General features: G+C 41.4%; 1 protein-coding gene across 3 annotated transcripts in view; it reads right to left on the bottom strand.

The window, feature by feature from the left end:
- FSTL4 (follistatin like 4) overlaps positions 1-15,000 on the bottom strand; it is a 326,005-nt gene that overhangs the window by 22,692 nt on the left and 288,313 nt on the right. For all 3 annotated transcript variants that reach the window (XM_033140085.1, XM_033140084.1, XM_033140083.1), the window contains exon 7: positions 10,071-10,191. In XM_033140085.1, coding sequence (XP_032995976.1) covers positions 10,071-10,191 — 121 coding nt within the window. The remainder of the gene's footprint in view (positions 1-10,070; positions 10,192-15,000) is intronic.

Raw genomic sequence — 15,000 nt, forward strand, 5'->3', positions numbered from 1 at the left:
CCACAATGAAGGTACTTTCAAGAGGATGATGTTGGCTGACAAACTTTTGATGCAAGCACAATGTGTGGTTTGTTGTTGTTGTTGTTGTTGTTGTTGTTGTTGTTGTTGTTGTTGTTGTTGTTTTGCGTGTGGTAACTCAGTTTGGAACACCAAAACCCTGAATTAAAACTTCCTGGGAACCCTTCTAATTAATATGTTCCAAATGCTATTTTCAGAAAGGAAGAACGTCTAGCAGTTATATTCATCCACAATATCCCTTGAGCTATTTCCTTCGGGTGACTATCAGCAGAAAGATTCCAGTATCTTGCACCTACCTACTGATCCCTAAAATAGTTCACCAGTTCTGGTGATTACTCTAAACGGTATCAGAAAGGGAAGCATGGTTTCAAGTCTTGTTGTTTACAAAGATGTAAAAAAAAGACAGCTCAGGTGTAACTTGAACTGAAGTGACTGGAGGCAATTGTGGAGAGAGAAGATAGGAACGGAGCCTAGCTTCCATTTTAAATCAGGCATTTGGTTTTATCTTATTTTATCCATAAAACCATCAAGGCACACTGTGCTGTTAGGATATTTTCTGCCATTCATTACAATAAGCTTCACACACCATAAGAGTCTCTAACAGTATGCTTTCTGGCTTTGCCAAGCCTACTAATCATGAACTGTCTGGAAGAATGCATGCCAGATTTGTTACAGTCTCTCTCTCTGAAGGAAAGAGATTTGTGTACTGAGGCTGCTACGAAAGCCAACTTTCTCTTAGTAAATTAACAAGAATGAAAAATCCAACATATTAATAGCACTATGCTCCTGAGCAATTCTCATTACAGCCATGGGCAAACTAATTTTAGCACGCATTACATCATATCTTTAAATAGGCATGAGAGTAGCACCCTCATTTAATATAACCTGTTTTCAAAGGATATCTATAAAAGGAAGTAGGCAAAATCACTGAGGGTTTTGTTAACATGGGCAGATTGACGATATTTAAACAAATCTGTTAATTATATTTCTTTGTCCCTTGAATCTAGGGTAGAAGAATACAAAATTATGTGCAGATGGTAACATACTGAAGTCATATTGCATCTGAGGAAAAAAGCAGGTTGGCTCATTAGGAAAAAATAACAATCAAATTCATAGGAGGTTATGATTCATAGGCAGTTTTAACTGTATGAAAAGCAAGTAGATGTATGCTGGGCTGTTTTTCTTAAACACGTCTGGTACGAATGCCCATCAATTGTGCTAACTTGACTTTCTTGACTGACTTTCTTCATAGCCTGATTCATCCCCAGCCACGTAAGCAAAGAATGTGGCTTGATCCTTGCAAGTGCTTGATAGCATAACGGCAAGAGTATTTCTTTCATTAGTGAATAATGCTAATTAAAGCTAATCAACATGAGCAGAACAAAGATGAAGCGCTATAACTTTACTTAAACAAGCAGTGCTCAAAATGAGCAATGCAAAAGACCCATTTTTTTAAGTGAGAGTTTAAAACACCCACCACTTTGATCCTGCTTCAGGTGTTGCTTTTGGAACGAAACTGTTGTTCTCTATGCTGAGAATTGGGCAAGGTAAATATGCCCCTGTTGGACTTCTCAGCAGAATCTTAGCTACTATATGCCTTAGATGGGACTGGGAGGCATCATTTTGAAATGGTTCCAGTTGTTTTTGGGAGTGGGGGAAGGCCCTACTCCAGAAGCCTCCATTTCTGGTGGAAATGGCATAGGACACTTCAATGGCATATGGTGACCCATAAGGATCAGCTTTGTTTCCTCATTATATTTATCATGGAATCACTGGGATAATTTTTGTGGGGCAGGGGGCAGTTTTGCGTCCCAGTAGCAAGACAGCAAGCTGGAAAGCCAGAGAGGCAGAGAAATGGTTAATCTCTGCTGGCATCCAAGGCTGTGGCTATGGGAGAAGCAAGACCCTTTTGGGGTGTTAATGCTGTGGACCCCTCTACTGCAAGCTCAGGTTGTATATGTGTGTAAATAAACCATATATCATAAAGACACCGCTATTTCTGCCGTGCCTCATTCCCAAAAGGAAACAAGAACCCTGGAACCCCTGGAATCTCACACTGTTCGGGGACTGGGGTAGTGTGCAACAATATATCACACATTATGATTTCTTGCCCCCACCCCTTCATCCTAATGACCCAGGGGAGGTTACAACAATTAAAACACGGTATTTGAAATGCTTTAATCTACTTCTCCCTACCTAAGTCTCAAAGCAGCTTCCAACGATAAGGAATATACAATACATAAAATTTAAATATATAAATCCAACCTTGGAAATTTAAAGCCTCAGAAATTTGAGATCTCAGGAATTTAAACATCAGAATAACATCAGAATATTTTAAAACATCAGAAAAGCATTCATGATGGCCTTTTGGGGGAAAAAAAGTGCTTTAACCAAGTATCTGAAACTCAGCAGGGATAGTGCCTGTCTGACTTCCAGTAGGAGGGAGTTCCACAGGGATGATTCTACAACACAGAAGACATGACTTCTAATACTAATAGTGCTCCCCAGGACTTTTTTCCAGGGGGAACTCACTAGAACTCAGTTCCAGTATATCTCGGGTAGGTGCCATTGCCATTCTAAGAGAAAGGGGGAGGCGTTCATGGTGATTTCCAGCACCTCTTTTTCTAGAAAAATAGCACTGGTGCTTCCCCAGGTGATCTCAGTGATCAACTGGGAATGTAAAGTGGTCCTTAGGCTGGTGCTCCTGCTTCACCTGTTTCTCAGAACATAAGACCTGGCCGCAGTAATTCACACAGCTTAGTTACATGCAGGTTGGATTGTTGCAATATGTTCAACATGGAGTTGCCTTGAGGGTGACATTGGTAGGGTTGCCATATTTCAAACAGTGAAAATCCGGAAGGAAAAGTTGTTGAACTAGACATTGGGAAACTTTAAAATGTAGTCTGCAAGGCTCATGCTCATGGGTGCTTGGCCCCGAGGTCGTATGTCACCCATTCTACTACAACCACACTAGTTGCCAATGTGTTTCCAAACACAAGCCATAGTGTTGGTGATTACCTTTAAAACCTTAAATGGCTTGGCTCTAAAATACTCAAGGGACCACTTCCTCCTGCAACAGCCTGACTAATCTCTATGTTCTGGTTTTTGTGTTCTCCTTCCTGCAACCAGCATTATGTAAGACCTTATCCTGGAAGGTTTATTTGGCCTCCTCCCTCACTGCTTTCCTTCGATTGGTGAAAACATTTCTGTTCCAGCAAGTTTCTGCCTGGCAGGTGGTGTATTATACAGTGCACTCTGTTCAGGGGTTTTGTATGCTTTGCCTGTTTTAATTTTTTATATTGGCTTGTTTTATATTGTTCTTTTATTACGAGAATCAATAGTTAGCATCTGGACAGCATACTGTATTTTAATCATCAGCTGCTCTTAGCAGTGCAAAAGCATTCGAAGGGTGAGGCACACATTTCTAAATAAATAATCCATATTTCCTTTATCAACATCCATGCTCCAGTCTAGAGTCAGAACTCTCTCTCTCTCTCTCTCTCTCTCTCTCTCTCGCTCTCTCTCTCTCTCTCTCACACACACACACACACACACACACACAAACAAACAAGCACAGAGCTTCTTTTATGCTGAAGGGATTATTCATTCACTTCACTAGAGCAGAAAATGTCCCTCTTGGTCACCTTACTTTCTCTTCAGTTGAAACGAATGAAGATGTCTCTTCATGCAATAACTTCTTCATTATCATCATCATCATCATTAATGTGCTCATAGAAGTGGCTAGGCTATGAACAGGGGCTAAGGCTGCAATTCAGGCAAATACATTTACCTGAGAGCAAGCCCTATGGAACTCAATGAGACTTCCTTCTGAGTAGGCATGTCAAATTTAAACAACAACAATAATTCCCTCTCCATCTTCCCACACAGTGATTTACCCAGTGAACGCTTTGCAAAGTAGTAATTGTTGTTAGACCTCTATTATTTATTAATTTAGCATCCTTTTTTAAAAGAAAGAAAGAAAGAAAGAAACACTTTCCTAAGGCAACTCACAGCAAGCATTAAAATAGCGTAACAGCAACACACCAATTAAATATATTTGTGGCTGCAACAGCTTAACTATATACAGAAGCACCATGACACACACTTATAAAAAGCCTTATGGGTTGTTTTGAAATTCTCAATGGGCATCTAAAGACAGGAAAGGGGGAGGCTTGATGAGTCTCCCTGGGTAGAGAGTTCTATAGCTGTGCGGATACCATTGAAGGTTGTCTTCTTGGGATCTATCTGTTCAGTTCTAGCTAGTGATGGGCCAGAGAATAGGGCTGCAGAAGGCTTGGATAGGTTTCTATAGGTGCACACTTTCAAGGTGGTTGCTCTAGTGGCAAAAATAACAAAGACTTCAGTGCCATATGATCAAGACTTGTGAATTGGAATTAATAAAGGCTGAGGTATCGCCTTATTTCTCTGAGGATCCTAAAGAAGTATGGAACAAAGTTTTCCCATATGTTTCAGCAGCAGCCCTGAATGCACACATTTATCCTGTGAAAGGATTATCACTAGCCACCTACAGTACTGAATCAAAGTTCTCCATTAAAATTGCCTCAAAGTGAAATTACTATGTCACCATTTCAGAAGGATTAGTGGGCACTGCACATTAGTCTTTCACTTTCCAAAGGAGCATTGGACTTCCAATACACTCCTGATTTCACCCAACCTTTTAAAAATATTTTATTTTTATTCCCTTAAATGGAGGATTCAGAGACGACATGAGGGTGATGGCAACTGCCAGTTGTGCACTGGTAGCAAGGAATGAATGTACCAATCTATCTGTGGCTGAACCCAAGAATAAATGGGTGATACATAAGTGAGGAGTTGAACTAGGGTCATATTTTAATTAAACTACATCTACAGAGTGGGAACCTAACTTAAGCTCAACCTTGGGTGAGTCAAGCCCTGCCCATTTCAAGGTGCATGACAAGGCATAGCTCCAAAGCCAGGGCTCCTTCCTGCCCCACCCCATCCAAGACCCCATAACTCTGGGAAGATGTGACAGGTGGGTCTCCAGAACAGGCTAAGGGCTCGTCCACACCAGGCCTAGAAAGCATGGGTTTTCTGCTTGTCCTGTGCTATCTAGACACGGGTCCAAGTGTTTTTGTCTTTGCCCTACTGCTTTTCCCACAGGAAACCTGCTCTGTGGAAAACTCGATTGCCATTTGCTCTGATTCAGCACTAAAGCGTTGGTTTTTTTCCAGGGGAAAGAAGTAGGGCAAACAGAAGTGTGGATGAATCCTATGGCCTTCACAATCCATAGCAGTGCCTAAGGGTGCTCACCTGTTGTCTTATCTAACCTTAACCTTTCCCACACCTCCTTGCCAGCAATGTGACTGACTTAAGCATGAAACCAAACCAACCTATTTAACAGCACTGACCTCTAAACATGAACACCTCCTGAATCCAGTACAGAGTAGGTGAAAAAAAAACCTGTTTGCCCAAATGTGCAAGCAGGCAAAAAAAATTCTACTCAGATTCATATGTAAAGCTCTTAACTGAAAGAACATTGTGATGGACAGATCGCTCATATGCCGTTTGATTGTGATCTAAAACTGGAGGGATTTTTCTACCTTTCTGTTTTTCTTCTTCATGCCAGATTGCCACACATTACATTGTTCCAAATGGCTGTCTATTACTAGGGAGCTCTCTTGGATGATCTCTGAAATTGGATTGAGGTGCCAACCACCTTTGGTAGCCATTTTCATGGAAGACGTTACAATGATTTATGTCAACTTATTCTACGGAGCAGCAACCAAGGAAAATGATTCCTGGCACTCAGGGGTCTTTTGGTTTGCAAACTATCCATTTTCATAGCAGATTACTGTTTTATGAGGCTCTTTATCCCCAAAAAAGCTTTCTGTTAGAAATGATAAATGGCTTTTCTTTCGCTAAACTTGATGTATAAAATACAAAACTCTAATGTGATATGAGCACATATAAGGGGAGAAAGCATATTACCAGCATACCTACATTTCTTTATGACCCCTATTAACTATTCACAGGCACAGAGTGCATTGAACCAGATTCATTCCATCTTCTTGAAAGAAATGTTGTGAAAGAGAGCAGAACTTAGAGAAACATCGGTAGTTTTACTTTTCACAAAATGGTTCTGTTTCAGCCTATCCTATTCAAAATGTCCCATATTTTACAGTACTTCATGCTCCTCTTTCACACCCTTTCAACGGACTGGGAAGCGTTGTGTCATGTGTCTTTCCCACACAACTTTGGTAATGTCAGAATTCCCTGCTGACATAGAAGGTCCCCACACAATGCAGCTTTTCCCCACATGAGGATTTATCAGTGGTGGCTGGTGCCTATTGGTCGAATGGAAGGGTGGGAGACCAACAGTAGGTGGAGCCAGAACCAAAGAGAGGATACTAGTTTTTTTCCCATCCTTCCTGCTGACTTCTTTAAGGGGCAACGTTGAGACTAAGGAGTACAAAGCTGACAGACAGTGTCACCCCTTGGACTGATTGTAAGAAAGAAGGCAGACAGGTGGGGACTGGCTGAGGGCAGACAGAGGTTGGTGGGGCAGTGCCCCATTTGCCCGAATGGACCAGCCTCCACAGGGACTGATCCAGTTCCTGGGAGATATAAGGCTGACAAGGGAAGGAGTCACTTCTCTGATTCCCCCCACACGACTTGGGTTTTCTGACTGCTGGAGCAGTCTTGGAAAGACACCTTCTGCATCATCTCCCATGCTGCCCAGATAATGCTAGGTCCACATGCTTTTTCTTACAGATTATGTACAGGTTCTAAGGGCAGACATATGAAACTTCTGTGCCATATGCATATTCCTTAGGATAGTGTCTGCGCTATCATAGTATTACACAGCTGCTGGATAATCTTCTTTTGTATGGCAGATGAGTAGCTAATGGGCAAGGATAGCTGTCTGATGCTTTCTCAATGAAAATAATTCTTAAGAAATAGGTAGTGATGTCTCTAGAGAGATGTGAATGGGAGAATGATTGGAACTAAGGTGGTGAGTGACATCGCCCTCTTCTTCAGTTGATAGGGGAAGCTGATGTAAGGAGAGAGTACACAAAAGAACAAAATATGTTTTACAGAATGTGAGATAAAGGGAGGGAGGTTGAGCCTCCCCCACCTGCAAAGTGTCAGTCCGCAAATTGGAAGATACATAATGAAAAAGAACACACTTCTCTTCAACAACAGAAGGAATGCAAACTGGGTATCATGTTCATGGAATTGGTCACAGGTGTGATAAATGGGTACAATATTCAGTGCAAAGTGAAAGTGCACAAACTATTGATGTTCATCAACATAATACTTAAGTATTTGTGGGTCACATTTTGTGGAAGGAAAAAAAGGGGTTTGCACCAGCGTTTACTAAGATCTACAGACTTGCCCCATGGAGTGCCTTTGCTTTGGGATAAGGAGAAGGAATCGGCCTAAATATTTAGTTACTGTTAGCGTATTTGTGTGAACATTGGGAGCATGTATGGCAGAGCTTCTGCTTTGTATGCAGAATGTCCTAGGTTCTGTTCCTGGCATCTTAAGGCAGGGCTGGAAATGTCCCCTACCTGAAACCCTGGAAAGCTGCTGTGGGCAGTACTGAGCTAGAGGAACCAATGGCCCAACTTATTATAATAAGGCAGCTTCTTACAATCTGAATTACTGGTCCAGGTTCTTTGGTGAAATACGTATTATGGCATGGCTCATAATGGCAGCACTAAACCAGAGCATTATTTTCCTGAATTCTGATTCTCTACACATTTAAAATATATTATCATATGCTATTATATTACCTGTCATTTTCTGCTAAGTTCACTTAGTTTATATATTAGTCTAATTGCATGTTCCTTGCCTTAGTTAGCATTCTGCCTTTCAGTCCAGGGGAAAGGCTCAGACCTTGTCCCCGGACTGCAAAACCATGAAATGCAAGCAATCCCTGAAGAAGAACCCATCTTGCAATGCTAGCACTGCCTTCTGTAGGCAAAACAGCATTGTTTTGCCATCCATTTTTGATCCACTGCCCCAACATCAGTTGCCGGAACATGTAATCACTGGAGTGAAAAAGAAGAGTTGTGCAAGGGGAGTGAAGTACATTAAGAGCTGCAACAAGGCACTTTAGGGGGAAATCTCAAGAGGTAGCACAAGAACCTTCCACGCTGCATCAGACAAATCTTTCTCACAGGCTCTGGCATCACTCTGCAGTGTTGCATAAGACTCCAACACCACACTGTCGAAACTGATGTCCACACACTTGACATGTTTGCTAGCTCTTGGGTGTTTGGGTGTATTACAAGGCAAACATTTGTAATGAGAAGAATGCCCTTTGAGGAGAGGATGCCTCACAGGGTTTTATAGATATATTTAAAAGCAAACATGAAACTCACTTCCCTGTACTTTCATCTACAAAGAACACATACCCCCCTCCCAACTTGTTGTATCTGAAAAGACAGGTTGGAGGAAGCCTTGAATTTGATCTACTGTCTACAATGTCCCACTCTGTGCGATCATCTTTTGAAGTTTCAAAGCCTTCTGGGGCTTGGATTCTCAGGGATGGCAACAAATCTACATTGCTGCCTGACACCAGTAACATTCCAGAATATCTGAAAAGATACAGAGGAGCAAGCTGCTTGGCTTATGTATTTATTAACATTTTAACCCTGCCCTTCCTCCCAGAGTTGCCTAAGGTGGAAAACAGCAAAGAAAATACAAAACATAAACTATACATTTAAAATGCTTCCTCCTCCTCACCCCATCCAGCATTTATCAGAAATTATCAGGAGCAGGCCACTTGGTGTCATGGAGCTGCAGCAACAGACACTCCTGGAAGAGGTATTACTGCTGCATAGCAGGAAGGGGTGTGTGTTTGTGGTGCAGCAAGGTTTGGATCCACAGGGGCACACCAGCAGGAGTGCTGGATTGGCTCTATCTGTGTGCCTGCACAGCCCCTGATCTTGCTGCCTCAGCCCTCCTGGTAAAAGCAACAGTGGCGTTCCTGCCAGGAGGTATTGCTGCTGCTCTGCCCTGCTGGGCAAACCACAAAGAACATGTTGAGAAGGGATTTTTTTTCCCTCCCTGAAACATGCACAGCCCACCTAGCTGCATATATATGAATGCACACACAAAATGTAAGTATTCCCATAAGTCAAACCAATTTGTTGCATCCAGGCACAATGGATTAACCACACACTGTTCCTTAAGCAGAGCCCATCCTGCAAGCTCATCTCTCCTTTTTTTGGGGGGGGGGGCTGGCCTAAAAACAACAACCCTGCTTCAGACTTGTGTTTGGAGCCCTGTCTGGAAGCTGCATATAGCCCTATTAATAAAAATTGCAGCTAAAAATTGCCAGTGACCAAGAAAAGAAAACTTTACCCCAAGGAAACAGTTGTCGGCCCACGAGATTGATGATAACTGACAAAGGCCTGGGAAGCATTCATAACTGCTATGCTGATAAATTGCATTAACTGTAGATCAAGGGTAGGCAGACTTCAGGCCTGATGGATCTACTTTGTTTTTGAGAACGCTATGAACCAAGCCAGGGGTAAAAGACTTTATCTGGTACTGTCTATGCAGGAGTGAAATACTCATACCTGCACACCCTCAAAATCTGCTTCAGGTGATTAGAGGACCCTCCAGAGCAAATTTCTGGGGTATAGCCTATGTGGGGCTCTATGAAGTGGAGGAGATAAAAGTGAAGGCCTGTTGCACAATCAGAAGGAAAGGTGCCGTTTTGCTCTTGCCATTCGGAGTCAGAAACCCTTACGACCGCAAATCAGCCAGAGATCTCCCAGTAGCTCCTAATCCACTTTTCACCCATCACTGCTATAGATTTTTTTAAAAATAACAAATATTTTGTATATCTCTTCAGTTGATCTCTCTATCGCTTTCTTTCCCCCTTGCCGTTTCTCAATGTGTAAATTAACAATATAACAGGTTTTTTTCCCCTTCTGCGGGTAGCAGTGAAAGGATGTGGTATGCTTTTGTTTTGTTGCTTTTGTGAGAACAATATTAACATTCAGCATTGCTCACAGGAACATTTCAGCGAATTGTCACATGTGCCATTTACTAACCATTCACCTGAAGAATGTGGGTCTGATACAGTTCTTCATAGCCATAGGCATGACACGTGTAATTGCCCATGTGAATAGTTGTTACCTTGGTGATGTAGAGAGAATCATCTTCTCCAAAATCCTGTAAGTAACAAAAGACAAGGGAGGGGAAAAGACCTATCATTTAGCAATTTTGTTTTAAATGCTGCAAGTGGCTATGCTAACACTTTGTGTGTTTTGACAGTTGCTCATGGGGCTTACATTTTCAACATGGTATTTTTACATACGCAGATTTGTAAGATGGAGTGAATAAGAGATAACCTGCCAATACATAAATGGGAGAAACTAAAACTAACTCATCTGAAAAGCTCCCTGGTTTCTAAAATAATAAAAAATGGGACTCATATAAAATGACGATAATCTAGCCTGACAATTGAATACTTGACAAATTACAAGGCAAACTGTTTTTGGGATGTGGTTTTAGTTTATGGATACGGTTAATGAAAGCACTGCCTACTAGAATGAAGCACTGAAACAGACTTTCAATTATTTGCAAGAGCATTGTGTGTCAATGATTTTTGCTAATGTTCAATAAACCTAGTTATGAGTTAAGAAGGAAAAAAGGGTATTTCCTTTTTAAAAATCCTTTTGATTTTTAATTGGCTAAAATGTGCTTTATTTTTTTTTCTTGAAAAAAGGAGAACTGCTCTGTACTTCTAGTTCTTATGGTGTAATTTAGAATTATAATTATGTTAGAAAAGCTGAAATATTTGCTAGGTTTCAAAATGTGGCTCTGTTGGCCTTGCGTTCTGCTTATCGGTTTACTGCAAATGATGCTTCATAAGCCTATATATCGAGGAATAAACACAGGCTGCAGCTTTTCTTCTGCTTTCATTAGCATGCAGGATTTTGCTGAAGTGCTGATACTTTTATACAAAACCCAAAAGTACACATTTAAAAACCATACTTAATTAAGTTAAAGAATGATTTCCCCCTCCCTTAATTAGCCTAATGCATGACACATGCTAAATAAAAATACTTTACATGCAGAGCCTTAATGCCTTATATATCTCCAATTATGCAATAAGGCTAATAAAACACCAGGCAGAAAATAGTCACGAATACGAGGGCAAAGAGTTTAACTCTTCAGACCCAATAAAAGACTTCAGAATTCTGAGAACTGAGACATAACAGGTGGGGAACCTGCAGCCCCCCACATGCTGTTAGGCCACACCTCCCATCTTCCCTTACCATTGGGCATGCTAGCTGGGGCTGATGGAAGATGGAGTCCAAAAACATCTGGAAGGCCAAGTAGGAAAGTGCTAAATAGGAAAGAAATCAATATGCAGGTCCAGCAGCGGCGCATGAGGAGGAGGAAGGCAGTGCTGTGTTTACTGGGGTGGGGCAGGGTGAGATGGCAGTGAACTTGAGGAAGCTCTGGATTTTTAACATGCAGCTCCCTTGACCTCGCACTGCCTTGCCCTACACCATCCATGTCTGTTAAGAGGCAATGGAACCAATGTCAGAAGGTGGTTGTTCTGTCCCTTCGTGTACCACTGCTGCTAAGGATGTAGTCTGCATTTTCAAACACGTGTGGTGTGTTTCCATGGCACAAACCACAAGGGTACTCAGTTGGTTCTAGGTCTGAAAAAGCAAACACTGTGTGAAGATTGTGAGTTGTTAACTGTTCTCACACATGTGGCACCTCATATTCAAACCAAAGCTCAAGAGGATATGAGAGCAAGCTTCTGAGCTGCACCAGTTCCGAAAGCAGACTTTGATGGAAGCACTAGTGTTATCAGGCATTGTTATGCTTGAAATATTATTGTCTAGATTGAATTTAAATCAATAAGAACTAGATGGCTACTTTTATGAGATGATTTATAAAAGAGCTGAAGAAAAACAAAGCAATAAAAATCCTCTGTCATTCATGTGTTCCTTCCTAATAGACATCTCTGATTAATGTTATAAACACTTGGTTGGTGCTCTAAAATTGTCTTTTTATGGATGATCTATTTTACTCTGATGCATAGTATGAGCAAATACATTTTTCAAAGATGTAAAGTCCTATTTTATGATTTCATTCCCATATACTAAAGAGAAGCTTTTGCCTAAAGACATAATTTATGATGCTTAAACTCTATTTTTGATTCTTTGCAATTAATGCAGGCTATATATTTGCAGTGCTTATAATAAATTATGCCTGCAGAATAAATATCCTCTCTTTGATATGTGAGTATTATGGGGAACTTCCAGTGTGATACCAAAAGAGAAAGGCATTCATTAATTCATTAAATCATATCCAGGAGACCCCAGAAGATTAGGCGCCCACTGAAGAAATGTGTGAAGCCCTACAGAGGAATTTTAGAAGAAAACCCTCTTATCTTTTAGACAGCTGTGGTTCTCCTCCAAAATTCCAGAGACTGACATTTCTCCAGACATTATTAAAATACTTTTAAAAGGATGGTAGACCCTCCCTCACACCCTTATCAAATGGACACAAATTCGTTAACCAAAGGGCACTGAAGGAATCACTCAGAATCCTTGCCTTATTGCTAATAAATTATATCACACTTGTTATTGACTTCTGAAGGATCATATTCAAAATGGCCCCACTGTCCAGTGTTCACCAAGGTGTGCATGCCAGGTCTACAAGGCAGCTCAGGGATCTGCAACCCAAGCCAAAGGCTGCAGAAGGTGGGTGACTCAAGACTGCTGCCAACCCCCCTAATGTCTTGGACTGCCTGTCTACTAAATTCTTAAATTTCCTTACCTTCCTGCTCTGAGTCCAAAGCAGACCAAGTAAGTACATATATCAAGAGCAAATAAAAGGATGCTACAGTGGGTGACGAAGGAATTCCATGGGTCAATCAGGCACTCTCCTAAAAATTATTACTCGTGCCCCAGAAAGGATGACTAGCAAAAAACTCGAAAGAGTGGGTGGTCCAAAATAGAAGGTTAAGGGCTGGACAGCAGGCTTAAATAGCAGCCTGATCGCTGCTCTCCTGCCCAGGTAATTCCCAAGGAAGAGACCAATTTCCCTCATTTCCCAAGAAGGCATGTGTGGCAAATTCATCCCTGCTAAAAAGCAGGAGTGGCATTGTGAAATTCCTCTTGGCTTAAACAGAATGTTTGCTTTCCATAAGCTCATGTGCCTATATTCTTTTCAGTGACATATTCACATAGCAGCAAACTGCTTTCTTCTTGGTCTGCCTCACTGCCCCCCCCCCCTTTGAAATAAAAGTCTGTATCCTCTAGGGGGTTTCCTTTACATTTTACAAATACCCTTGGAAAAGAATATTGCTTAAATGATCCCAGTACACTTTCAAGCATTGTTAGTTTAAAAACCATCATTCTAGATTGATCTCGGCTTGCTTTTATATTCAATAATCCTTTAAAAGCCACTACGGTGCACAGACAATTTAAAAAAAAAACAATGTCTGGCCAACTGTCAGGTACCTTTTCTGTAACTGCTTTCTAGAACTGCTCCAATGTTTTAGTTTCTTATCAGAACTATTTTCTATTCATTCACCACCCTTTCTTTCTTTTACATTTCATTTCATTATTTCATTATTTATTTTTGCAGAGCTGAACTTGCAGAAATTTTGCAGGTGAAACCTCTCCCCATTGCACAATTGTTAATGACACACAGCTCTGGAATGGTGGAAACCTACAGAATGATGTGGAACTGACTGCATGAGTTACTCTTACACAGTAGGTTTTTCCGCCTCTGCTGATGTCCCCATTGGATGTGGACTGCAGTTGCAGGATCCCCTTCCTTTTTGTCTCAGAGGGTTTGTTGTGGTTCATGATAGGGCTGGCAGGTCCTGCTATGGGTGTGGTGGTAGCTGTCTGTGGGGCATATACCCACTGGCTCATTTTCCTTTGGCCCCCTCCTAACACCAGCACCAGCACTTTATAAATACCTGCTTAAAGGGTGACATGTGAGGCCTTGTCATATTAGTTTGATGATCAAGTGCTTCTATTGCCAGTAATTACCAACAGCTGTCAAAAGGTGGATGTCAATCTCTGTTTAATGATATCGGCTTAGCTTTTTAACCCGTCAAAATTAATGTGATATGAAGTATCTCACATAAATGAAGAAGAAGAAGGTAATCAGTTTTGTTGGGTGGCAAGATCTGTGTCACAGATAAGGTCGGATCATTTTCTTGTATTGTCATAGACAATCTTACAGATTATACACTCAGAAAACTGTTCTTTTTTTCTTAAAGCGGGGAGAAGGAAAATGATGTAGAAGGAATAATGTTTTAAAGAACACTATCACAAAGGTTAAGATATCACAAAAACCCATTGAACCCTCCCTCCCAATCTCATTTCATGAACTCAATATACAGACAATTATACTTAAGACAGAAGTTTTGCCAACCTTTCAAACTGGGAAAGAGGGAGAAACCTTGTTTTTCAGGTGAGTATCAAAATTTATTAATGAACAATGAAAATACTAGCTGTTCCAACTTTTGATAATAGGTCGAAGACAATTGCTATTAAGCTGTATGCTGGATGTGAACAGTAATAGAAACAGATCAGGAGTCAGAGTCATTCACCCTGGATGCCAATCTTAAAAGAAGAGGTACTGATGGGTGAAATGGGAGCACCAAAGAGAACGAAAATTGGGAGATCTTCCTTTGTCCATCCCAGTTCCCTGAAGGGGTTGAATTCATTCATGAAAAGGTTGGCCTTGCAGGAGAGAACTCTTATATAGGACATGTAGTTGGGGGACTTCCGGTTCTCCGCAGAGCTGCCTTGGACGCGCTCTTCTCTTCTCTGCAGACGCGCACTCACTAACGGGGTGAAAAGGGGGTAGCTGGGCTTCGCAACCCCCCAAGAAGGCTCAGGTGGGTGTCCTGAACCTCTAAGGAGCTGCCGCGGCGTGAGAAAGGGTTCCCCAGACCGGACCTGAAGGCTCGGAAAGGAGAGTCCTTGGCGCCAT

The sequence above is a fragment of the Lacerta agilis genome, chromosome 2, assembly GCF_009819535.1.
Source record: "Lacerta agilis isolate rLacAgi1 chromosome 2, rLacAgi1.pri, whole genome shotgun sequence".
Lineage (NCBI taxonomy): Eukaryota > Metazoa > Chordata > Lepidosauria > Squamata > Lacertidae > Lacerta > Lacerta agilis.